This window comes from Balaenoptera physalus (genome assembly GCF_965194825.1).
Source record: "Balaenoptera physalus genome assembly, chromosome: 11".
NCBI classification, from domain to species: Eukaryota; Metazoa; Chordata; class Mammalia; order Artiodactyla; family Balaenopteridae; genus Balaenoptera; species Balaenoptera physalus.
In genome coordinates this window covers 38,527,264-38,554,157 of record NC_138896.1, presented here as the reverse complement: position 1 = coordinate 38,554,157, position 26,894 = coordinate 38,527,264, and the positions used below count along the sequence as shown (strand labels likewise).

General features: G+C 39.9%; 1 protein-coding gene and 1 long non-coding RNA gene across 2 annotated transcripts in view; one reads left to right on the top strand and one right to left on the bottom strand.

The window, feature by feature from the left end:
• Positions 1–22,528, top strand: part of LOC309637694 — a 57,145-nt gene extending 34,617 nt beyond the window's left edge. Inside the window, exons 3-4 of the long non-coding RNA XR_014250759.1 lie at positions 8,665–20,528; positions 22,422–22,528. This is a non-coding gene — a long non-coding RNA (uncharacterized lncRNA). The remainder of the gene's footprint in view (positions 1–8,664; positions 20,529–22,421) is intronic.
• Positions 101–22,424, bottom strand: PXT1 (peroxisomal testis enriched protein 1). Its single transcript, XM_082412690.1, has 3 exons — positions 22,041–22,424; positions 8,693–8,823; positions 101–2,235 (listed from the first exon to the last, which is right to left on the bottom strand). Exons 1-3 carry the CDS (start codon positions 22,207–22,209, stop codon positions 2,131–2,133), a joined length of 405 nt encoding a protein of 134 aa, XP_082268816.1. The 5' UTR covers positions 22,210–22,424; the 3' UTR covers positions 101–2,130.
• Positions 22,529–26,894: the final 4,366 nt, after the last annotated feature.

Below are 26,894 nucleotides of genomic sequence, written 5' to 3'. Positions count from 1 at the left end.
CTAGAGAGCTGAGGGAACCCCTGGTCCTGGGCTCGTGACAGCGACAGACCAACTTCATGGCACCAACTTCCTTTTCATCTCTGCAGATGGATAGGAGGGGGCCTCTTTTGCTGTCCGCCTGGACCAGGTGCCTCTCCCCTTACGGGTGAGTGACATTCCCAGCTCTGACCTGGCCACGGCCTGCCCTTTGGCCAGGTGGAGGCCCCACCACCCCACGCCCGAATGCCAGCATCAGTGAGGCTATAATGCTCTTCTGACCTAGACCCAAGTACTCAGTGGATCCCAGCTGCCACCTTTTCCCAGGCCTCTGGCTGCTCCAAGTGTAATACCCACCCGCCCATCACCTGTGTGTACCTGCCTTAGCTCCCTCTGCCTTGAGGGGAAGCCCAGAAAGGTTATAAGCACTAAAGCAGACCCATACACGTGGAAGAAAAGGAGGTAAGAAGCCTTAATAACCTGCCAAAAATCTGAAGGTGTAGATGCTGTTGGCTTAGCATTGATAAATCATGAGCTCCTAGAAACCAGTAAGAACAAGACCAGAAACCCAATAGAAAAATGAGCAATAGAAATATGTATGTATTTGTACATATCCAAAAGGTACATGGTTATTTATTTCAGCATTGCTTATAATACCGAATGATTAGAAACAACCCAGGCATCCGTTAAGAAGGGGCTGATGAAATAAATGATGCTACATCCACTTAACAGAATTCTGTGCATCCTGTCTGACAGAGCTCTCTATGGACCGTGGCAAGCTCTCCAAGAGGTAGTACAGCACGTGGTTAAGAACCCAGACTCTGAGAACAGCCTGCCTGGCTTGGTAACCCAGCTATGTCGCTTACTGGCTGTGTGCCCTTGAGCAACTTAGTTACCTTCTGTACTGCCTCTCTCTACTAACTTCTGCCTCAGTTTCCTTAACAGTAAAATAGAGCTAATAATATTGATAATACCTGTCTCATAATGTTCTTAGGAAGAGTAAATGAGTTAACATTTGTAAGACAAGTAGAATAGTGCCTGACCACCATGCTAAGCAAAATACTCAAGGTACAGAACAGTGTATATTACATGCTACCTTTTGTGTGTATATATATATTTACTGGTATTTGTACAAAGAAACTCTGGAAGAATATGTAACAAATTTATAAACATAATTGGGATTCAGTATAGAAAATAAGAGCAAGGGTTTTCATTGTAAACCTTTTTATACGGTTTTGATTTTTTTAACCATATGAATAAATAAATACCTACTCAAAAGAGTTAAAAAAAATAAATAAGAAAGACGTTTTAGGATCTGTTCCCTGCCAGGAAGCCAAAACCTAGGTGATGATAGGCATTGCCTGAGACAGACCTAAAAAATGAGGGTGTTTCCCTTTGGAAGGACGAAGACGATGCTATATATGATCAAACTACAAAATTATGAACCCCTATAAGCAGGAACAAGTGGAATCCCTCCTTCACAAAAGAAATACGCACAGGTGTTTCATGCTCAATAAAACAACCATATTTATTTCATGTTTTAAATTATTAAGTTTTTAAACAACACTTTTCCTACAAAGAACTCAAAATGCATATACAGAACTTAAAATTTATAACAACAAATTTTCTTAACACTTGCCATACTTCTCAAAGGGTGGAGGGAGGAATATGAGGTAGACAGAAAGGTAAAAAGAGGACGGGGCACTGCAGGTCTGGACGTGGGCAACGAGAGTGGGGTCAACAGGCTGCTGGAGGGCCTGGTACCCAGGGAGGGGGGCCCAGGAGAAAGCACCCATTCCTGTGACCTCTGGTTTGGGGATGAGGTTCAGTTTCCCTCATAAGAGGAAATGTTCGAGGTTTCCTTACAAGGAGCACTGGGACTATCCACAGCGCTGGTGTTTCCTAAGCAGCAAGGCCTCCTGCGTTCCTAAGTTCCTTGGGCTCTACCATGAGGCAGTCATAGACACCTCATTGCTGGTTGACCAGTGAACAGACAAATGGCCAGTGAGTCCGCAGTTCTCCAACAACCAGGCACAAAGCAACGATGGGTGAAAACAGAGGAGGTAGAGACAGGTCTTCTTCCCATCTGCCCCAGTGGGATGCATATTTTCTCAGAGGGTAGCAGAAAAGCAGAACCTGACATTTACGTTCCTTTTACATTACATGGTTATTCCAGAGAAAGCGCAACAACATGTGAACTCCTCCAAAGAAAACTAAGGCAAAATGAGCCAGGATAGCTCTGCCTTCTTGTTGAAAATCCTGTTTAAAAAGAGAGAGAGCAAGAAAGAGGTTAAATTTTTTTTTAAGTGATAAAATAATCCAAAGCTAGAAATTCGGTATTGATATTAATTCAATCAATGCCACAGACAATCTTCTCAGGCTGCTTCATGAAGTGTATGAGTGGAAGAATATCTTAGTCTGTTCCATAATGTCCATACTCTCCACAACACCTTGGGAAGTTTTCCTCTGGACATTTTCCCATCTTCACCATCAGCAAATTGGGGCACTCTCTTCAGGGTTGATTAACCTCTTTCTCTGGCTTCCCAGAGCACTTTCTTAGTCCTTTCAAAGAAGTAAGGGAGTCTGCTTTGGGGTTGGAAGAACAGACTTAGATGGTGAAGAGGGGTGAATATGAGCAAAGTTGGAAGTGACGAAGACCACAGCAGGTTTCTGGAGCTGTGAGTAAATGCCACTGTTTTTATGGGAGTATCAGGAGAAGAAGGCTGGGGGCCAGACAGAAAGGGCTCTCCCTGGCCCTGCCCTCCTCCTGCAGTCTGTTCTCAACCCAGCAGCCTCGGGGACTGTTGAGATGCGGCCCCTCTGCTCAGTGCTCTCCAGTGGTTCGGCTGCACTCAAAAGAGCCCTTACAGTGACCTCAAGGCCCTGCCACCCACCTCTCTGACCGTATCTTTACGGCTTTCTGCATTACTCAGCTTCAGCCACCCTGGCCTCCTTGCTATTCTTCAAATTTGCCAGACGTGCCCCTGCCTCAGTCTTTGCTATTCACCTGCCTCCACTGCTCTCCCCCCAGATCCACGGACCCTCCCCTACCTCTGTCAAGGTTTTGCTCAGAAGGCACCTTTAGTGAGGCCTTCCCTTAAAATTGCAAATCCCCCAACACTCCTCATGACTATCTGATAAACTATATTCTTTGTTTGTTTGTTTATTGTTTGTCTCCACGAGATTAGGGAAGTTTTCTCTTTTGATCACTGCCGTATCTCCAGCACTTAAATGGAGCCTGACACATAGTAGGTGCTCAATAAATATTAGTTGACTGAATGAATGAATGCATGATAAACCATTAGCAGCAGGCTAAGGAATTTAGACTTTGTCCTATCAATAACTGGAAATCATGAAAGAACTTTTTTTCTCCCTTTTATAGTTGATATCAGTTCCAGAATTGAATGAATTTCCTTCCAGCAAGGCAGACAAGAAAATGTATAGAGCACTGAGTCAGATGCTCGTATATTTAAATTCCACTTTTGCCACTTAGTTGCTGAGTAACCTTGGATAGGATATCTAATCTCTCTGAACCTCAGATGCCTCTCCTGAAATACCTATTCCACTAATTCATACAGTTATTTGGAAAATTAAATGAAACACATAAGAGTATCTCAGAGTACATGGAAGAAAATGTTTAATAAATGTTCGTTTCCCTCTTGTCTTTCTAACAAACTAAGAAATTCCTTATACATTACTGTCAGGGTCCCAGAGAAAACAGATGGCATACTCAAATTAGGAATAATTCAGGGAAGGTCAGATAAAGACACTGTCTACAAAAGTGGGGGGAGGAGGCATAAGGGTAGGCTGGCAACAGCAGAGTTGTTGCCACTCCTAGGCCTGTAGGGACAGGGATGGGGAAGTTTCTAGAACCCAGGTGTGAGTCCTCTGGAGAAAAATTTCAAAGACACATTTAAGATCGTAAAAGCAACAGGAAGACTATTTTTTTTATATTATTTATTTGGTTGCACCAGGTCTTAGTTGCGGCTCACGGGCTCCTTAGTTGCAGCTCACGGGCTCCTTAGTTGCAGCACGTGGGCTCCTTAGTTGTGGCTCGTGGGGTCCTTAGTTGTGGCTCACTGGCTCCTTAGTTGGGGCATGTGGGCTCCTTAGTTGCGGCTCTCCAGCTCCTTAGTTGCGGCACGCGGGATCCTTAGTTGTGGCATGTGAACTCTTAGTTGCGGCATGCGTGTGGGATCTAGTTCCTGACCAGGGATCGAATCCGGGCCCCCTGCATTGGGAGCATGGAGTCTTAACCACTGCACCACCAGGGAAGTCCCAAGACTAACTATTTTTAAACACACTTTATATCTAGGAAAATTACATACTCCAGATTAAAAAAAAAAAAAAAAAAAAAGACCAGGTCCTTGAACCAGAACCCCTCAAAACTAGATGGCAAAATAGAAGATGTTATTTTGAGAATCAAGACCTATTTGAAAACACAGAACACTTGCTTAAGTGAAAAGAATAAGAAGTCAAGCTATGTGATAGCTCAAGGACAATCAATTTGGTAGACAAAAATACACCTTGGTGAGCTCCTTGCCGGGGAGTTCCAAGAGCAGGAATAAAAGTTTCTTTAAATACATCAAAAGCAGGAAGACATCTGGAGAATCAATGTGACCACTCGATTAAACAAAGTACAAAAGGTGAATAATGACTATATGAAAGAAATATACCATGCCAGATTTGAAATTCTGTTATAGTTGCTTGAGGTGAGCCTTAAAGTAGCAGAGTAAACCATGCATTTTACTCTTTAGCATTTTAGAGGCAAACTTAGGAGGAATTTTTAAAATTATTTTTAAAATATTCTGTGGTCTACTTAAAGTGTTCTAAAATGCAATTTTGCAGTACAAGACAAGATTACTTTAAAAGTCTAGGTCAAAGCTAGCTTTGTAAAATGTTGCAAGAAAAGCTAGGGCAGGCATACAGATAGACATATAGATCAATGGAATAGAATTGAGAGTCCAGAAATAAACCCCAAGATTTACAGTTAGTTGATTTTCAACAAGGGTGCCAAGGCAATTCAGTAGGAAAAAAGTAGTCTTTTCAACAGATGGTGCTGTGACAACTGAATACCCATATGCAAAAGAATGAAGGTGAACTTTTAATTCATACCATATACAAAAAATTAACTCTAAATGGGTCAAAGACCTAAATTTAAGAGCTAAAAGTCAATCTCTTGAAAGAAAACATAGGTATAAATCTTAATGACTTTGGATTAGGCAATGGTTTCTTAGATATGACCCCAAAAGCACTAGGAACAAAAGAAAAATAGACAAATTGAAATTCATCAAAATTTAAAACTTTTGCACTTCCATGAACATCAAGAAGGTGAAAGACGTAAAAGGAGGTGAAAGACGAACTTCAGAATGGCAGAAAATATTTGCAAATAATATATCTGATAAGGAACTTACATCTAGAATATATAAAGAACTCCAACAACCCAATTTAAAAATGGGCCAAGAATCTGAATAGACATTCCTCCAAAGAGTTACACAGATGACCAATAAGCACATGAAAAGATGCGCAACATTAACCATCAGGGAAGTGCAAATCAAACCCACAACGAGATTCTACTTCACACCCACTAGGCTGACTATAATCAAAAAGACAGTTAACAATAAATTTTGACAAGAATGTGGAGAAACAGGAACCCTTGTACCCTGCTGGTGGGCCACAATGTAAATAGTGCAGCCACTTTGGAAGATGGTCTGGAAGTTCCTCAAAAAGTTAAATATAAAGTTGCCATATGGCCCAGCAATTCCACTCCTAGGTATGTACTCAAAAGAATTGAAAACATGCCTACACAAAAACTTCTACACAAATGTTCATAGCATCATTATTTATAATAGTCAAAAAGTGGAAACAACCCAAACGTTCATCAAGTGATGAATGGATAAACAAAATGTGATGTATACATACAAAAGAATATTATTCAGCAATAAAAATAGATGAAGTACTGATTCATGCTACAACGTGGATGAACCTTGAAAAAAATATTGTGTTAAGTGAAAGAAGCCAAACGTAAAGACCACATATTATATTAGTCCCCTTATATGAAATTCCAGAATAGGCAAATCCAGAGAGACAGAACATAGATTGGTGGGGCTAGTGGGGAAAATGGGAGGAAATGAGAAGGGACTACTATTGGATTTGAGGTGTCTTTCTGGAGTGATGAAAATGTTCTAAAATTGATTGTGATGACTGGCTGTACAACTCTATGAATATGCTACAAACCATTTATTATACTGTTGAAATGGCTGAATTGTATGTTATGTGAATTTTATTTCTCAATAAAGTTATTATTTTTTTAAAAAAGAAAAGTGTCAATTTATTAAGCTGCAGAGGTAAATTTAAAACATAAGTAAATTACAACTTAAAAGGTAAGGGAAAAAAATCATTACCAAAAAAAGGTAAAGGAGAGAAAGAAAAGAAAAATGGAAGAATGGAAGAGGTGATTACATGGAGAAGTGACTTCCTGATTGGGTTGAGGTAAACTTAGAAAATAGGTGGTTGTGATTTGTCCTACTCTGTTCTCCTCTTCAGAGAAAAACTTAGAAGGAACCAGGAGTATTCAGAGTGTTAGCTAATAAAGAAGCAGTAAAGTTGAACTAAGGACTTGCCCAGAATTCATAAAGCACGGTCATCAGTGAAAACTACAGAAGAAGCTGGAGCATGGAAGGGAGGTGGAGAGTATCATGAGTGCCCTGTAATAAATGATACACAGCGGGACTTCCCTGGTGGCGCAGTGGTTAGGAGTCTGCCTGCCAATGCAGGGGACACGGGCTCGAGCCCTGGTCCGGGAGGATCCCACGTGCCGCGGAGCGGCTGGGCCCGTGCGCCACAACTACTGAGCCCTTGTGCCACAACTGCTGAAGCCTGTGCGCCTAGAGCCCATGCTCTGCAACGGGAGAGGGCACTGCAGTGAGAGCCCTGTGCACCGCAACAAAGACCCAACACAGCCAAAAATAAATAAATAAAATAAATTTATTTTAAAAAAAATGATACACAGCAAAGAAGTGTTCAACTCCAAATAGTGAAAGGGCAAAGGCCAAAAACAAATTAATTTTTTGGCTTCAGTAACATCTATTGATCATTTTCTGTGGGTCAGTCTCTATTCCAAGTGATTTACATAGATTATCTCTCTTAATGTTCACAACAGCCTACTCTCTGCACCATGCAGCCAGGCTTCATTCTAAACGTAAGTCAGCACATGGCACTCTCCTGCTCTCCCTCCCCAGAAGCTTCCTTTATACTTGGCGCAAAACCCAACCTTACCCCTGCCTCTAAGACGGAGGCCAACTCCTGGACTTCAGCACCCCCGACTCCAGCCAATCTGGCCTCCTTGTTGTTCCTATCCCAAGGGCTTTTCCCTCCCAGTTTCCTCTGTCTGGAACACTTTCCCCCCAGGTATTCCCATGGCTCACTCCCTCACTTCCAGTCTCTGCTCAAATATCGCCTCCCCAGAGAGGCCTTCCCTGATGGCCCATCCAAAGTCACTCTCCATCACTCAGTATCCCCTAGAGTCTAGTCATCTGCTTTACTGTTTGTCTCTCCTACATTATGAGTCCTATGACAGCAGGCTCATCTTCCATTCCTGCTCTCTGCCTGGAATTGAGTCTGGCACATAGTAGGAACTCAATAAATGTTTGTTTGAGTGAAATTGGTCTATCAGTGCCTGGAACTGAGTCTGCCACATAATAGGCACTCAATAAATATTTGTTTGAGTGAAATTGGTCTATCAGTATTTTATTTGTGTTTGTTTCCTTCTTACTTTCAGTAACATTATTGTTGGGACCTTCCATTCTTGTTTTGTCTCAGGGAATGTTTTATTTGAGGGCATGGCTGAGTGCTGCCACATTTGGACCAGAGCATAGAAGAGGGCCTGACACTCCCTGAAGTCAGCATGATGGCAGCAGCAGTGATAAACAAGAAATCACCACAGGCACCTGTCCTGTGATGCGTTTAAGGGGAGGAAGTTGGGCTCCGAGGGGCAGCCAGCCCCCTACCACAGAGCCCCACGTGATCATTCTCTAGCTGCTGCCAACTACAGGTTGTTCTGGAGGAAAACTAAGTGGGCTGTGGATTTCATCACCCCTAAGATTTGAAACAGTAATCCTTATTCTTTCCTGTTTCCCTTACATCTCTTACAATAATCAGGAGAAACAAAGAAATCAGGGGAAGTTGGGCTTAGATCATAACCTGGTTTGGTTCAAGGAGGATAACCACCATCTAAGGCAAAGGTTCTCCTCCCTGACGGAGTGTTAGATTCACCTGGACTAATCTCTCAAGGTGGGGCCCAGCACCTGTAATTCTTAAAACTTCACAGGTGAATCTAACATGCATCCTAGTTTGAGGGTATGGAGCAAAGTTTCTCACACTTTAACGTGCACTCAAATCCCCTAGCGTGTGTGTAAAACGGTAAATTCTGATTCCAGAGTTGTGGGCTGGGGCCCGAGATTTTGCACATCTGACCAGCTGCCAAATGATGCTGACGCTGCTGGTCCGTGGACCACACAGTTTGAGTAGCAAGTGTGAGATCTAATACTGGCTTTGACCCAGGTTCACAATTTTCAGATCTAATGCTTGGCAATCCAGTCTTCATTAATCTATGTGTTCTGCTAATTCCTGGGCATCCCAGCCACTTGACAGCCATTGTTCTGTTTGTTCTTTCCTCCTCCCTGACAGGCCCTTACTGGGGAAACTGAATTCTCACCTCTTGAACCATTCTATGATCGATGCTGTCCCCGATGTTTCTCAGCTTCCTGGCCAACTTGTGGATTGTTTCCTCCTGGTGATGGTTCTGGCCAATGCTATTCTCCTTGGGCTGAGAAGGTGGGTTGTGATCTGCATAAGAATTCAAAGAGAAAACTCCATTAACTCTGTAAATCACTCACCACTAGTCACTTAAAACTGTCTTAGACAAGGAGAAGGATGAAATCCCAGCATCATAATGACTATTGAAAAGGAAAGCCTTGCCCTGGAATAGATCAACTCTGTCCAGTAGAAATATAATTCAAGCTACATATGAATTTTAAATGTTCTACTGGTAAAATCGGGTAAAAATAATTTTAGTAATATATTTTACTTAGGACAATATATCCAAAGTATTATCACTATAACGCAAAATCAATATAAAATTATTAACGATATGTGTTACACTCTTTTTATTATATTTAAGTTTTCAAACTCCAGTGTTTATTTTATACTTAGAGCACATCTCAATCCAGATATCAACTAATTTCATTGGAAAACCTTGTATTTTATTTCATGAAGTTTACAGTTAAAAAGTAAATTCGTATATCCAAGTTGTTCCAAACATACCTAAAACTTCTCCAACAATTAAGTATCAGTTTTTTAAACTTAAATTAATTAAAATTAAATAAAACTTAAAATTCAGTTCCTCAATTGCACTGGCCACATTTCAAGTGCTCTATTATTTTCCAAGTATTGAATTTTTAATATCCAGAAGGAAAAAGTATCTTACTTTATGCTGAAAAGTTCTGAAAATAAAATTGTAGTCTAAATGACCTAGTGGGGAATTTGGAAAAATCTCATGGTTAATCTTTTTGAAAGAATAATTCCTTCATAAAGCAAATAATAAGCCTCAATGTATTGGAACTCTTAAAAATATTGTTGTATATTGAGAATCCTTCAGTTGCATTTAGGAAAACTTTTAAGCAAATATGCTTCTAAGGTTTTATAAGTGCTTTTCCACTGCCAGCTATAATGTGAATATTTTATTTTCTCAAATGATAGTCATCCTTTTATAATCTTGATTTTGTTCACTAAAACTAGAGGTCTAGGGCCTTCTGTTTCAAGACTGAGCACAAGCACTGACCTCTCCATTTCTCCTAGTCCTAGTCTTCTCCCAAGACCCCACCAAAATGAAAGTATAAAAAAGAGTCAAACCACAACAGTGAAGAGAATGGGAAGCAGGGTCAAGAGCAGATGAGAGATCTGTGTATGTTTCTAGAAGGCAGAAAGCAGAGAAGACAAGATATGGACAAGTGAGCCAGACAGAGAAAGTGCCAAGAACCCACGACAGGAAACCCATTTACTCCACCAAGACCCTGAAGCTGGGAAAGGGAGACATGCCATTGACTATAATTCTGATGAGGATCAACTGTACCACTTGGTACCCTTGACAGCCCCAGCCCACTAGACCCATCCGATTTCTGGTAAAAAATCCAGATCACTCTTCTCTAAAGAGGAGAACAAATCTTGTGGTGAAACCTAAAACTTCTTTATGAATGTTGGTGCCTTGGGTTAAAGGTCTCCTTGTTCTGGCATTTGAGGGACCTGGGGCCAGAAAGCCAGCTTCCCTAACTCATTACCCTAAAGCTCCCCCAACTCAGAGCCCCCATTTGAGTCCCCACTTAGTGAGGAGCCCTGGAGAAGCAGTTAGGCACAGTGGTAAGATTCTGAATCCAGATCATTTGGGTTCAAATGTAAACCCACTACAGATAAAACTATGTAACCTGGGAAAGTTATTTAATCTCTCTATGCCTCAGTTTCTTCAACTGTAAAATGGGAATGATAATGTATTATTTTATCAATTCTAAGATTTTATAATGCCTCCAAAACAGAATGTGTTTTATAGTCTATGGCATGTCATAGTCCAACAACACTGTTTACCTTCTTAACAAGAAACAAAATTATAGTACATTTTACAATTGATGGAATATTAAACTTAATGAGATACCACAGTAACTACCTGTAGAGGTGTTATTGAGATGATTAAATGAATTAATATATTTAACCTGTGCAGGACAGCACCTGGAACATGGTGGCTACTGCTACCATCTGGGGAAACAGTCCTACTCACATAACAGCAGAAAAAACCCACACCAGCTAACCAGTCAGTATTTCTTTAAAATAACAAAAGATGACCAGGCAACTGAGAAGAACCACAGAATGAAAGAGAAATGCCAGATAAACAACCAAAACAGTAACACTGAAGAAAACAGATATAATTCAAGGAACAGAAGGGAATGTTTGCAAATTCTAATGTATATGTTTAGAGAGAGTTAAGAAAATATTACATTTAGGAAACAAAAGAGAATGCTATGAAAAAAGAATAAACCTACAACAAAATCTTTCAGATTTAATAATATGATTGCTAAAATTAAAAATACAATTGATGGTCTGAAAAAATAAAGTCAAGGACATCACTCAGAAAAAAAATCAGAAATTTTAAAATATGAGAGAAAAGATAGGTGATATAGAGAACCAATATGGAAAGACCAGCATCTGATTAATCAGTCACAGAGGGACTTCCCTGGTGGTCCAGTGGTTAAGAATCCGCCTTCCAATGCAGGGGACACGGGTTCGATCCCTGGTCGGGGAACTAAGATCCCACATGCCACGGGGCAACTAAGCCCACGTGCCACAACTACTGAGCCCGTGCGCTCTGGAGCCTGCGCACCACAACTAGAGAGAAGCCCGTATGCCACAGAAGAGCCCGCACGCCACAACTAAAGATCCCGTATGCCGCAATGAAGATCCTGTGTGCCGCAACTAAGACCCGACGCAGCCAAATAACTAAATATTAAAAAAAAAAAAATGAGAGTCACAGAAAGAGAGAAATAGAGGGGGGAAATTGTCATAAGACAACTTCCCAGAGCTAAAGGACACCAAACTTCAGATTAGAAAGTCCCACCAAAAAAAAGAAAACCCCACCAAGTTCTCAGGACAACAAACGGGGAAATAAAATCCTCACCTCGGGAGCATATCGATATTTCAAAATACCAAGCATAAGGAGATGCTAAAATTCTCCAAAGAGAAACATGGATTAGTTTGATGACTGATTTCCCATCAATAATGGGTACTAGAATATAGTAGAACAATTAATGCCCTCAAGGATTTTATAAAATATTACTTTCAACCTAGAAGTCTCTGACTATCTAATTCTCAATTTGTGAGAGGTGAAGAAAGACATTTGCAGACATGCAAGGACTCAAGAAGTTGTTCTCCCATGCACAGTTTCTTAGGAAGCCTCTTGAGAAAGTTTTCCAGTAAAACAGAGTATGACTAAACCAAGAAAAAGAAGATTTAGCAAAAGGTGGATCCAACAGTGTACCAGACCTAGAGAGTGATGAGATTAGAGCAAGAGAACGGCTCTAAAAGGGAAGTCCCTGAGGAAAGGGAGATTTGGTAGAAGAGATAGCATGGTTGAGAATTTGGGGAAACTTGAAGATATCATAACTACAAATCATGTGAGGAGGGGCGGAGAGGCAATGAGAAAGTCCAGAAAACAATAAAAGGTCATACAGGAAGTTTATGGTCCAAAGTGAAGCCAATTAAAATGTGGCTTAGTTTAAACTGAAGGAATTGTTTTATAGTTTCTTCCAAAAGGGTATTCCTCTGTGTTAAACTTTACAGTACTTTACCTGCATCACTAGTGATGAAATAAAATTCATATTTTATGGCAGACAAGAAAAATTTAAACATAAAACTTTTCTTTGCCTGTTCAGCCTCCTCCTTCCCCTTTAGTGTGTATTGTAAATCTGTGGTAACCAGACCTCCCTAGGAGATAACCTTCCTTGTTACTTTTATAAGGGGCCACCATAACCCATGACCCACTACTTGTAGATCTGGATTATGTAAATTGTCAACAATATGTCATTTAATGTACAGCCTCCTGTCTCAAAAACTTATATAACTGTGCTTTGACCTTTAACAGGCAGAACAGTTCTCAGAGCTTTCTGAGAGGCTGTTCCCAGGTTATAATCCTCAATTTGGCTCAAATAAAATTTTCCATTTCTTTCTTAGATCGACCAATTAATTTTTTTGTCGTCACTAGGCATAATTTTAAGCAATCACAGCTTTAATCCCCTATTTCATTACTGGGAGGTGATTATTCTCAGGGAAAGTCATTTCAGTACATATGGACTTTATTGCTGGTAGGGACCACTCCTGAATCCCAGAGCCTTAAGAGAGTATGAAGAGTATTTGCACAACCTTTTTTTTTTTTCTTGTTTCTTGAGGTAGGCTTGTATTGCTGTAAACTTCCCTCTTGGAACTGCTTTTGCTGCATCCCATACGTTTTGGATCGTCGTGTTTTCATTGTCACTTGTCTCTAGGTATTTTTTGATTTCCTCTTTGATTTCTTCAGTGATCTCTTGGTTATTTAGTAACATATTGTTTAGCCTCCATGTGTTTGTGTTTTTAACATTTTTTTCCCTGTAATTGATTTCTAATCTCATAGCGTTGTGGTCAGAAAAGATGCTTGATATGATTTCAATTTTCTTAAATTTACTGAGGCTTGATTTGTGACCCAAGATGTGATCTATCCTGGAGAATGTTCCGTGTGCATTTGAGAAGAAAGTGTAATCAGCTGTTTTTGGATGGAATGTCCTATAAATATCAATTAAATCTATCTGGTCTGTTGTGTCATTTAAAGCTTGTGTTTCCTTATTAATTTTCTGTCTGGATGATCTGTCCATTGGTGTAAGTGAGGTGTTAAAAGTCCCCCACTATTATTGTGTTACTGTCGATTTCCTCTTTTATAGCTGTTAGCAGTTGCCTTATGTACTGAGGTGCTCCTATGTTGGGTGCATATATAGTTGTAATTGTTATATCTTCTTCTTGGATTGACCCCTTGATCATTATGTAGTGTCCTTCCTTGTCTCTTGTAACATTCTTTATTTTAAAGTCTATTTTATCTGATATGAGTATTGCTACCCCAGCTTTCTTTTGATTTCCATTTGCATGGAATATCTTTTTCCATCCCCTCACTTTCAGTCTGTATGTGTCCCTAGGTCTGAAGTGGGTCTCTTGTAGACAGCACATATATGGGTCTTGTTTTTGTATCCATTCAGCGAGCCTGTGTCTTTTGGTTGGAGCATTTAATCCATTCACGTTTAAGGTAATTATTGATATGTATGTTCCTATTACCATTTTCTTAATTGTTATGGGTTTGTTTTTGTAGGCCCTTTTCTTCTCTTGTGTTTCCCACTTACAGAAGTTCCTTTAGCATTTGTTGTAGAGCTGGTTTGGTGGTGAATTCTCTTAGCTTTTGCTTGTCTGTAAAGCCATCGAATCTGAATGAGATCCTTGCCAGGTAGAGTAATCTTGGTTGTAGGTTCTTCCCTTTCATCACTTTAAATATGTCATGCCACTCCCTTCTGGCTTGTAGAGTTTCTGCTGAGAAATCAGCTGTTAACCTTATGAAAGTTCCCTTGTATGTTATTTGTCATTTTTCCCTTGTTGCTTTCAATAATTTTTCTTTGTCTTTAATTTTTGCCAATTTGATTACTATGTGTCTCGGTGTGTTTCTCCTTGGGTTTATCCTGCCTGGAACTCTCTGTGCTTCCTGGACTTGGGTGGCTATTTCCTTTCCCATGTTAGGGAAGTTTTTGACTATAATCTCTTCAAATATTTTCTTGGGTCCTTTCTCTCTCTCTTCTCCTGGGACCCCTATAATGCGAATGTTTTTGCGTTTTATGTTGTCCCAGAGGTCTCTTAGGCTGTGTTCATTTCTTTTCACTCTTTTTTCTTTATTCTGTTCTGCAGCAGTTAATTCCACCATTCTGTCTTCCAGGTCACTTATCCGTTCTTCTGCCTCAGTTATTCTGGTATTGATTCCTTCCAGTGTATTTTTCATTTCAGTTATTGTATTGTTCATCTCTGTTTGTTTGTTCTTTAATTCTTCTAGGTCTTTGTTAAACATTTCTTGCATCTTTTCGATCTTTGCCTCCATTCTTTTTCCAAGGTCCTGGATCATCTTCAGTATCATTATTCTGAATTCTTTTTCTGGAAGGTTGCCTATCTCCACTTCATTTAGTTGTTTTTCTGGGGTTTTATCTTGTTGCTTCATCTGGTACATAACCCTCTGCCTTTTCATCTTGTCTATCTTTTTGTGAATGTGGTTTTTGTTCCACAGGCTGCAGGATTGTAGTTCTTCTTTGCACAACCTTTTACCTTTGTAAAATAACAAGTGGACAAGAGGGTATTGGAAGTCGTGGCCTCTCCACATGCTGGACCATCTGCTTCCAGATTGGAAAACACATGCCTCCCTTTTTCAGAAACATACCACCTCAATGGAACTCAAGGCTTTGTCTCAAACTCAGTGTGACCTCTTCTTCAAGTAAAGGAAAGTGGCTTCTTTTAGGAGAGCGTTAAGCCATTAGCTAGTGCTTAAGAGTCAATCATTTTGAACATTTTAATCTTTCAAGTATAAAATCAACAGTAATTGCCCCATCTCAAAGGACACACCCTCTCAGAATCAATTAAACATACTATAGTTGAATGTTCGATTGTTAACAGTACCTAATCTGAATAATAATTTCCAAAATATGTGCTTACATTTATCAGGACTACTAGTCAATCTCAGGAAGGCTCAAAGTCTCTTACCAAGGACACGCTGCTCCTTTAAAAAAGGATTACCAGTATCACCCAGGATTGAAGTACAGCAAAAGGGAATTAGTCACGCAATGAGAATGAAAGGAAGTTTGCACAACTGAAGCGTGAATTCGAGCTACCAGACTAGACTTGGCATCAGTAAGTGTAGACTACTCTTCCAAGAGGTGCCCTGATGAAGGAATGAGAGAGAATGGACAGTAGCGAGAGGAAGAGGTGTGTTGAAGGAATTCTCTAAGTTGGGAGTCTTGAGCAGGTTTGTAGGTTGAGGAGAGGAATTAGCTCAGGAGTGATGGAAAATGGAAGGTAGAGTAGGGCAAATTGTTGAGGCGGAGTCCCAGAGGTTTAGGAGAAATGAGAATGAAAACGTGAGGAACGATAAATTTTGAATGGGGTGGGGGTGGGGGGTCTTCCCTTCCTTTTAGATAGGATAGAAAGAGAGAAGATGTGATGCTCATGTAAGGAAGACTGCAATAAGGGCTAAGGAGATTAAGGTGTTTACCCCCAGTGACATTAGTTTTGTCCATGAAGCAGAGAACTCAACCATCTGCTGAGAAAGAGAGGAATCCTGAAGTGGCTGAAATTAGTCACCAACAGAAATGGACAAAAAGAAAACTGGCCAGAGCTAAAGACCACCATCACCCCCCAAAAAAAGAGAAAGAAAAAATATGTATATATGACCTTGATGTGCATTCTCTTTCCAGCTGGCAAGAGTCCTAAACTTGGATCTAAAGAAAAGAAAATTTTATCCTATCCTCACATAGGAGAAAGTCTTGACTCAGTTACTTTCTAATTTCCTGTTCTTAGATTCTCTGTGCCTCAGTTTCCTCATTTGTCAAAAGGGACTTTAAGATTATTCTGAATATTAAACAATAATGTTCATGAAGTGCCTGGTATACAATAAGTCCTATGTCATATGTCTTAGCTACTACCACTGGACTTGGTGTTAGACTATATTTACATAGATACAATAACATAAACCAAGATTGTTGGTTGTTAAATTTTAGAATCAACTGATGGAAAAAGCATGGAAGAGTTGGTTTTGGCTGGAAGACAGAATGTATATGTTAAAACTCCAGCTAATAAAAATTTAAAAGTACAGTTGTGCCTTGGTATCGAGGGGCATTGTTTCCAGAACACTCTCCCCTACCCTGGCAGATACCAAAATCCGAGGATGCTCAAGTCCTTTATATGAAGTGATGAACCTGGCTGGGTTCAAAAGTAAAGAGCTCTGAGGGCAAGGGTCCCCAGAGCTCCAGGACGGTACACAGAATAGAGTGGGAGGGATGAGATGGGGGCAGGGAGAGCCAGGGTCTCAGTGCATTAATTCACTTCAGCCAAGGGTAAGCTCCTAAGTAGGTGGCTTAAATAGTAGGTGAAATATATGGCCCTTTGATCAAAACTGCACCATATTTCCTGTCATTTCAGTTTCTACTGTTGTTTCAAGAGTATCTCACCTCAAGCCATTTTGAAATGACACCCTAACAATTAACTGACACCCCAGCAAGGATAATTTGACAATTACCTGAGAAAAGGTGAGGGCACCAGTGAGGGCTGAGAGTTCACGCAAGAGGGAAGGTGCCCAGAGAGAAGAAAGGGCAACCGAGTGGGGACACCCTCCAGATGAATATCATCTACTTCAAAATGGGTTTAGGGCCAGCCCTACCTGTGCCAATCAAAAGCATAATGATTTGCAACTATTATTTTACCTGATTAATTGTCACCTGGGGAATACAAAATCTAGTATCTGCAGTAGAAAGATGGAATACAAGTTGGATAAGTTTCAGTAATGGACGTTGGGAGAAATGAAGGAGCCGTAAGGATGCCAACAAGCCTTGGGTATCCCAATTGGGTAGGCAAAGGGGCAGAGAAGGAAGGACCTAGAGATAGGATGCAACAAAAGATTGTGCCCAAAGCAAGAGGTGTGTTTTGCATTCTGGAACTCAACATAATAACTATTTGTATTTTGTGTATGTCTGACCAACTAAGTGGCAAAACCCTTGAGCACATGTATCTATTTCATAACTGGAACCTAGCTCAGTGCCCTACACAGATATTGTTGATTATGATTATAAAGTTGCATAAGGGGGTGGAGAGAATGGGACAGAAAAGGGTTGAGGGAAAATGTTGGCTACTCTGTAAGTTGATCTAAGGACAGCCCTACCTTTTCCTTTGTCGTGAAGACAGCTCTCCTTTCATTTAAAGTTGCAAAATAGCAATAATAATGCACATTCACATATTTTAAACTCTTGGTATAGAACCTTATCAAAATCCTGGAGACCCTCTCACAGTTGGTGGTGGAAGTGTAAATTGGTACAACCTCTGTGGGGGGCAATGTATCTATTTATCAAATTTTACAAATGCAAATGTGCTTGAGGTTATCTATTGTAGCACTGGTTTCAATATTAAGTGTTTGGAAACAACCCAAATGTACATCAATAGGAAACTACTTAAATAAATGATGGTGCATCCACACTATGGAATATTATACCACTATAAATAAGAATTAGGAAGCTCTGTAAGTATTAATGCAGAGAGATCTCCAGATCATAATGTTAAGTGAGAAAACAAGTAAAAACAATGTGTTTAATGTGCTACCTTTGTCTAAAAAGGGAGGGGTATATAAATTTATATTCACAATTGTTCATATTCGCAAAAATAACCTCTGGAAGGATACACAAGAATCTAAGAACAGTGGCTACCTATGATAGGAATTGAGCAGATGGGGGACAAGAATGCAGGAGAGACTTTTCACTATATGCCTTTTCTTATTCTTTAGTTTCCCAACCTTGAAAGTGTATTTTTTTTTAAGAAAACACTTACATAGCACTTACAATGTGTCAGCCACTGTTGCAAGCCATTTAAAATAAGTAATGCATTACTATTATTATTAACATAAATACTTATTCACATTTTAATTTTAAAACTATCCCAGAATTGTCATCATTGTACTGAGATTATGCCGAAAAATATCTTTGTTCTTAGGAGACAGTATGCGGAATTACTTGGAGATCAAGTTAGTTATGTCTGCAACTTTATCTCAAATGGTTTAGCAAAGAAAAACATCTGTGTATGCATTCATGAGTATGTGCCTCTGTGTGTGTATGTGTGTGGAGAGAGAGACAGAAAGCAAATGTGGCCAAAGAAATGGTAAATCCATGTGAAGAGTATATGCGTAACCATAGACTTATCTGTGCAACTTTTTTCAAGATTTTAAATTTTCCAAGGTCAACATTGGAGGGGAAAAGTATCTTAGAAAAGTCCTTAAAACTTAAAACATTTCCATTTAGTTTCTACAGAGTCTTTGGACTGGTTTTCAATGCCCTTAGAATAATCTCAACTTATCTGTCTGTCCTCCTCACTCTTCTTCTTGAACCTTATGCTCTAACTAAACTGTATCTCCATTCGACCAAATCTTACCTGTGAAGCATATCTCAAAAATTACTTTCTCTAAGTTACCTTTTTTGAGTCTTCCAAAATAATGTCATCTCTCACCACTTCGAATATCTATAGCACTTTCAGTTCTATTGAGATACATCATAGTCTAGATTTTGTTACGATCATTGCATGTTTTCATTACGTAAAATGACAGAGATGATTATGCATATTAGATGTGTATATTAGCATACTTACCTATTGGATACACATTGTCTATAGCAATAATTATGGGTTACCATTACTCCCTAAGAACTTGGAATTGAAAGAAAAAAATGTCTTCTGACAACTAAAAGGCAAGATCAATGTGTGTTTAGTCGAAATAGGTGAGATGGGCAGTCATTGGAAGGGGAGAGGCTACTAGCTCTCCCTCGAACAAGCCCTTCCCTCTGCCTGCAACTTGCACCCTCCTTAACCCCCTCAGGTCTCAGTCTTGGGTTACATCTCAAGGGAAGCCTTCTCTAACCTCCCTAGTAGGTCAAAGCCCCATTACAGCATCTGGCCCTCTTCTTAGCACCTATCACATTATATTTAACATTGGTGTGTGTAATTAACTGCTATCTGCCTCCTTTGCCAGACTGTCTGCTCCAGGAAGGAAAGGGCTGTTACTGTTTTTGTTCACCATTGTCACCCCAGAACCTAGCACAGTGCCTAGAATATAGTAAGCCCTAGTATTTTTTTTTTTTTTTTTTTTTTGATGAATAAAAAAAGTCAATGTGTCCATCTAGAGGAGGAAAGGGAGAGGTGGTGAGCCTTAGAAGCACCAAAAAAAAAAAAAAAAAGGCAAAATGAGCATCCAGGCACTCTCAAAGGGAGAAAGAAGCTGAATAACTGGACCCTCTACTGACTTCTACAATTAATATATCCCATTTACACTAGCTATACATATGTGTATGTATACATATATGTGTGTTTATATATATTTATTTTATTTTATTTTAATTTTTTGGCCATGCCATGCGGCTTGTGGGATCTTAGTTCTCCGACCAGGGATTGAACCCGGGCCCCTTGCAGTGGCAGCACAGAGCCCTAACCACTGGACCACCAGGGAATTCCCCTATGTGTGTATATATTTTTAATTCTGCCCTTTCCTATCAATACTTATTACATTTTTAGAGGTGGGCAGGGCCTCTTTCCACTTTTAATCGTTTTTGTTTTCCCAAGAATGTCTAATTTATCTTAAATGACGTATCAGGATGGTTGCTCTGGACTTCCCAAAATCCTACCCACCACCTCGACTTTTCTAAGAAGTGTCTTTAATTCCCCATACAAATACTATGGGTTGTTTTTTTTTCCAAAGAGTTATGTTCATACGTGTAGTGTAGATGTCCCCAAAGTAACAGAGATAAATTTGGGCTTCAGTGAGGACAAAAGCCACTAAGGGGAGAAAGGGACCTTCTCTATCAGCTTCTTCATTAAGAGTTTTACTTTGGGCAGTATTTGCAGTATCTATCTTAAATATCCTATCTATCTAATCTGTCTCTATCATCTGTCTCATCCATCATCCATCCATCCATCCATCCAATCAGGTTCCCAGCAGGAGAGCTTCGCAGTGTCGTCTGCGCGACCTCCCACACCTGGGCGGGCTCCGCGCCCACTGAGCTGCTCAGACCAGCTCTCCGGCTGGAAAAGCGCTTGGGGCGGGGCTGGCGGTAGAAGTCACGTGGGCGGCTGTGACCAATGGGAAGCGCAGACGGCGCGCGTTGGCCGGAGGCTGTCTCTCGCGTCGGAGGTGGTCTCCCGTGCCGGAAATGGTGCGTCTTGCTGGTTCCCTGCCTCAGAGTAGAGTGAGAGGGAGGGAGGCGGGGCACCGGGAATATACCGCCTGGCACCTCCAATGACCCTGGCGTTAGCGTTCTCGACGCCGGAATAACAGTTCTATGTCCCCCTCACACCGCACCTCTCAGTCTGCACATCCCCCATTCCTTTAGTGACACCGTAAAATATAAGGGGAGAAAAGCACTGCTTCTTCCTGAGTCTGTCAGGGAAGGAAATTGGGCGGGGGGGAGGTGGATTGTGTCTGCTACCACCTCTAATCGGGGCTTCCCTTGTTCCTGTCTGGCGGTCGTTGAATGCACACTGGTGATGCACCAGTCGAAAATGCCAGGCGCAATTAAGATTTTACATACATAGTAAAACGAGAGCTCTAGGCGAGAAAACGAACAGATGAGGTTGTTGGCTGTTACTCCCTAACTCGAAGGTAGTAGCATTATTAATTCTTCACCCTGCTTCTGCTTTTGAGGTGAAACTGTAATTAGGAAAGCTTTTGGGGTAAATGTGGCAACCGCGCACAGTTCACCTCAGTTTCATGAGGGTTCTGTGAGGCTTAAGTGGTATAGTGGGTGTGAAAACATTGGAAAAGGTTTACAATAAAATACAAGCTCTAGAATACTGCACAACTTTATGAATATACTAAAACCCACTGAATTGTGTGCTTTAAAAGTTTGAACTTTATGGTGTATGAATTACATCTCAATTTTAAAAAGCAAAATATACGTTCTAGAAGGTATTCGTAGATGACACAGGCTCAGGCTTTGATAAATCATTGTTGATACCTGCCCAGATGAAAATTCGAAATTTTAGTCGATTGAGTTCTTTCTAGAAAATGGATACCATATTTGATATGGTGGCAAGCGTCTATCAGGATGCTTGAAATTTCCACTTTCTCAGTGGCATGTAATTCTTTTAAATTGGAGAATAGTTTGAGATTAATTTTAATAATTCCTTTCAGGTGTCTAGCATATTTTTAATCTAAAGTCTTTTTTAAAAGTCTAAAACCTCATACATATAACCCTAACACTCTTTAATGCTTTTCAAAACATAACACTTTAATTTTCCGACATTTTGGGACATTTAGGAATCACACTTTTTTGAAAAACAAAATTTCATATTTATCTTTCCCTCATGTTCCTTCCTATATTGACAAAATCAAGAAGGAACCTAAACTGAATTTTCCCTACCTTAACAATGCAGACATTTTCAGGTCAAGTTTAAACATAAATTTTTATTAAAAGATAAATTTGATCTATTTCAGTCAATTTGGGATCATCTTAATTAGTTGTCACACCAGTGATTCAGGGCTAATAGAACCTAAGAGATTTATACCATGAAGCAAAGTCAGTTTTAGATTTTTCTATGTAAGAACTTTGATGAATAGATTTATGACTCACTACTTATAGTTAATGTTTAATTTTATATCCTCAATATCAAGAAAAATACAAGCTAAGTAGAATATTTAACTTAGTTTAATACAAATAATATCTTACCTGGGTTCCTTGACATGGCTGAAACTGGCTGGGAGCTGACAAGTCGGGTCATGTAAGCCTTCTGAAAACTGTATTTCAACCACAGTGATTTGCAACAATTTGTTACTTTGGGAGGGAGATTCAGAAGTTGTTTAGGTTCACAAACACTGGCATGTTTTTTCTTCTTCATGTTTTTTCCCTGTTGAAAAAATATATTTTCAGAGGATTTCCCCCATTTCTCAGTATATATTTGGTATGTTAGATGAATACTGATGTTGTAACACAGGCAGCCTTTGTTCCGTATATAAAAAGGTTTTGGATTTGGGTGGAAAATGGAACAGGGTGATCTCTAAGTTCTTTTTCAACTTAAGTAAACATCTTTCCATGTTGTTTGGTCTTTAGATCTGCTACACCACCCTGCATCCTCATCTCCCAGAAGTTTTCGTCATCTTTTTAATAGCTACATTCCATCAAGGGAACAGTCTAAATTAGTACACATAGAAGAAAAGAGACAAATTAGAAGCCAAAAGAAAAATAGATTAAAAAAAAAAAAAAAAAAAAAAAAACACACCTAGGGAATTCCCTGGTGGCGCAGTGGTTAAGAATCTGCCTGCCAATGCAGGGGACACGGGTTCAAGCCCTGGTCCAGAAAGATCCCACATGCTGCGGAGCAACTGGGCCCGTGCACCACAGCTACTGAGCCTGCTCTCTAGAGCCCGCAAGCCACAACTACTTAGCCTATGCTCCACAGCTACTGAAGCTTGTGTGCCCTAGGGCCTGCGAGCCACAACTACTGAGCCCGCATGCCACAACTACTGAAGCCTGCGCGCCTAGAGCCTATGCTTTGCAACAAGAGAAGCCACCGCAATGAGAAGCCCGCGCACCACAACGAAGAGCAGCCCCTGCTCACCGCAACTAGAGAAAAGCCTGGGTGCAGCAATGAAGACCCAATGCAGCCAATAAATAAATAAATTTATTAAAAAAAAAACCTAGACAGGTGGGGAAGGTTGGAGATGGAATACATTCTTCGTCCTATTTTGGTGTGTCTGTGCGTGCGTGAGTTTCCTCCCCAGAATGATTCTTGTATTCCCTATTTAATCCTCCATAAACACACAGTCCATCTCTACAGACACTAATGAAGGCTATTCTCCTGTACTCACTCCTCCCCTTTTTTTTCTAATATTGTAGCACCAATCCAATAATTTGAAGAATTGAAAATTTTCATTGTCTATTAGTGCACTTGATTATCTTATTCTAAAGGTTGGCCACAGAGTTTCACTTGCAATTTTACCTTGTAAATCTAAGCAGTTACCAGAAAGTGAAGGAATGGATGAGAGGTCAGACCATAAAAAACAACTAAAGAGGTAGCAGGGGAGGTCTTCAGGAGCCTCAGATCAGTACTATCCAATAAAAATTTGTGAACCACATATGTAACGTTAAGTTTTCTAGTGGCTACGTTAAAAAAGTGAAAAGGAACAGGTAAAATTAATTTTAATAATATATTTTATTTAACCAAATGTATCCCTAAATAAATCCCAATGTTATCATTTCAACAGGTAGTCAATATAATTATTAATGAAATATTTTATATTCTCATTAATGTAAGTCTTCAAAATCTGGTATGTATTTTACACTTGCAGCACATCTCAATTCAGACTAGTCACATTTCCGGTGCTCAGTAGCTACATTTGGCCAGTGGCTATTGTATTGGACAGTAAATGCAATAAAGTGGTATTGCAGCTTTAGAGGAAGAAGCAAGAATTGAAAAGAAATGGCTTTTAGAGAAAGACAATAAGCAGCTATCTCAGCTAGTAAAACCAAGGTAGGGGAAATCATCAAGTAAAATTCTGATTCATCATTTTTCAAATGTACCACATTTTCCAGTGTAGAATGCTATTACAAATTTTGATTATTGTAATTTGGGCCAGATTAGGGGAGAGGGAGTTGTGGGATGAAGGGTAGTGTGTGCCTGGGTGTTTTTAGTGCCTTAGGCTGCCTGACATTTTAATTATACTCATCAGGCAATCTTCTAACCTTAATTTGATGAGAATTCTCAAGTAAACTTTCCAATGGGAAAAGGATATCCTCTACAGCAAATGCATCAGAGCCAGATCAGCCCTGGATAAAATTATTAAATTACTAAATGGGCAAAGTTGACTATCAAGATGTAGTTTCGGGGCGAGAGTCTTATCTGAAAGAGCTAGCTGACAGCCTTACCCATCAGCACATTGTGAAACTGTCATTTTGTACTGGGTGTTCACATGACATTGCTAGATAACTGAGAATAAAATATCTAACCATGGTCTTTTTTTATTAATTAATTAATTTATTTTTAAATTTTGGCTGTGTTGGGTCTTTGTTGTGGTGCGCGGGCTTCTCATTGCGGTGACTTCTCTTGTTGCAGAGCACGGGCTCTAGGTGCGAAGGCTTCAGTAGTTGTGGCACGCAGGCTCAGTAGTTGTGGCTCGAGGGCTGTAGAGTGCAGGCTCAGTTGTTGTGGCGCACGGGCTTAGTTGCTCCGCGGCATGTGGGATCTTCCTGGACCAGGGCTCCAACCAGTGTCCCCTGCATTGGCAGGTGGATTCTTAACCAATGCGCCACCAGGGAAGTCCCTAACTGTGGTCTTCTTTTTTTTTTTAGAAATTGACATTTTAAAAAATAAATTTATTTATTTTATTTATTTATTTTTGGCTGCGCTGGGTCTTCGTTGCAGCACTCAAGCTTTTCATTGCGGTGGCTTGTTGCGGAGCACGGGCTCTAGGCGCACGGGGTTCAGTAGTTGTGGCACGTGGGCTCAATAGTTGTGGCTCGCGGGCTCTAGAGTGCAGGCTCAGTAGTTATGGCGCATGGGCTTAGTTGCTCCACAGCATGTGGGATCTTCCCAGACCGGGGCTCAAACCTGTGTCCCCTGAATTGGCAGGTGGACTCCCAGCCACTGTGCCACCAGGGAAGTCCCTAACCATGGTCTTTTAAAATAAACAATCGAGAATGTTGGACTTTATTTTCCCCAAATAGGTTTTTATTTTAATACAATTATTCCCAAACAATTCTACAGGATGTTATGAGATATTTATTGAAAAATAATCAATGCTAATTATACAGCCGTCTTTCAGTATCCATGGAGGATTGATTCCAGGATCCCCCTTGGATATCAAATCCACAGATGCTCAAGTACCTTATATAACATGGCATAGTATTTACATATAACCTATGCACATCCTCCCATATACTTTAAATCATCTCTAGACTACTTATAATACCTAATACAATGTAAATGCCATGTAAATAGTTATAAATATAACGTAAATGCTATGTAAATAGTTGACAGTCCACAGCAAATTCAAAGTTTTGCTTGTTGAAACTTTCTGGAATTTTTTTTTCCCGAATATTTTCCATCTACAATTGGTTGAATCCAAGGATGCAGAACCAGTGGATACAGAGAGCCAACTATATTTTTCATCTAAAATTTATTTTTAAATATATCTAAGAAAAACACTATGCTCTTTTATATAGTTGTTAGTGTAACTGCCTTTAGAAAATGCTGTGCCTACCTGAAAACTTTAGGAAATCCCAGGATTCTCGAAAGCATAATAATGGGAGGCACATGGAAGCCTAAGCAATCGCTGAGCTGATATATGTTGTCTATTTAATAATCATTGGTTTATGTTGTTAGGTATCTTATTTCAAAATATATTTATGATATTTTTCACTTAATAAAGTTGTTTTATCTACTTTGTTTGGAGGTTGTTCTAATATAAAGTTTTAAATATATGTGAGTGAAGTTTTTATCATTTCTTGCAGCAACTAATTCATCTATGGATTCCTATTTTGCTGTCTATGTGTGGTAGGCTGAATAATGGTCCCCCCAAAGATGTCCACCTCCTAATTCCCAGAACCTGCGAATATTTTCCTTTACGTGGCAAAATGGACTTAGCAGATGTGGTTAAATTAAGGCTGTTGAGAAGCAGAGATTATCCTGGGTTATCTGGGCCTGGCCTAGTCATATAGGTCTTTATAAGAGGGAGGCAAGAGAGTCAGAGTCAGAGAAGGAGATGGAAGCAGAGGTCAGAGTGATTTGAGAAAGGGTCTATCATCACTTCTCAGCCTTTTGGCTAAGATCAAGTGTAGAAAGTCTATGAGCCAAGGAATGCAGGCAGCCTCTAGAAGCTAAAAAAGGCATGGACACTGATTCTCTCCTAAAGCCTCCAGAAGGAATGCAGCCCTGCCAACCCATTTTAGACTTTCAACCTCCAGAACCATAAGATAATAAATTTGTGTTGTTTTAGGCCACTCAGTCTATGGTAATTTGAAACAGAAGGAATAGAAAACTTATAAAATATGTTGATTTGAGCACATATTATATTATTGCCAGTACATGATAATTTAAAAAGTGTTCATTATAAAATAAATTTGGGAGATGGACAAGAGTCCATATTATAGTGTTTTCATATCAATAACTAGACAATTATAATAACTAGGGTTGTTGAACTCTAAATAACTACTTATTGGTGGCGGCAATACATTAATTATTAAATTATTTTTAAAATTTATTTAACATTAATTTATAAATTAAGCTACAAATCTTTATAACGAGCAATATATGTTATCAACAATGAAAAACATATATGGACCCCCTACTGAATGCCAGGCATTACCCTAGAAACTAGCAGTCAACAAGACAGAAATGGTGCGTTCCCTTGTGGAGGTGACAGTCTAGCAGAGGAGATAGGCATATACACTAATTAGAGTCATGGCAGGTATTATGAGAATCTGCCATGGAGAGTGTACCTAACCTAGTCTGGGTGGTCAGGAAGGATTTATCTATGAATGATGTTTAAACGGGGACCTAAAAGAAGACTTGGAATTGGCCAGGAG

What these genes read in the sequence shown, in the direction of transcription:
- PXT1 (XM_082412690.1), bottom strand. Translation starts at nt 22,209, where the DNA reads ATGAAGAAGAAAAAACATGCCAGTGTTTGTGAACCTAAACAACTTCTG. An exon ending in AGCCATGTCAAGGAACCCAG is followed by an intron (nt 8,824 to 22,040) that starts GTAAGATATTAT and finishes ATTCTTATGCAG; the next exon opens with ATCACAACCCACCTTCTCAG. An exon ending in ATCATAGAATGGTTCAAGAG is followed by an intron (nt 2,236 to 8,692) that starts GTGAGAATTCAG and finishes CTTTTTAAACAG; the next exon opens with GATTTTCAACAAGAAGGCAG.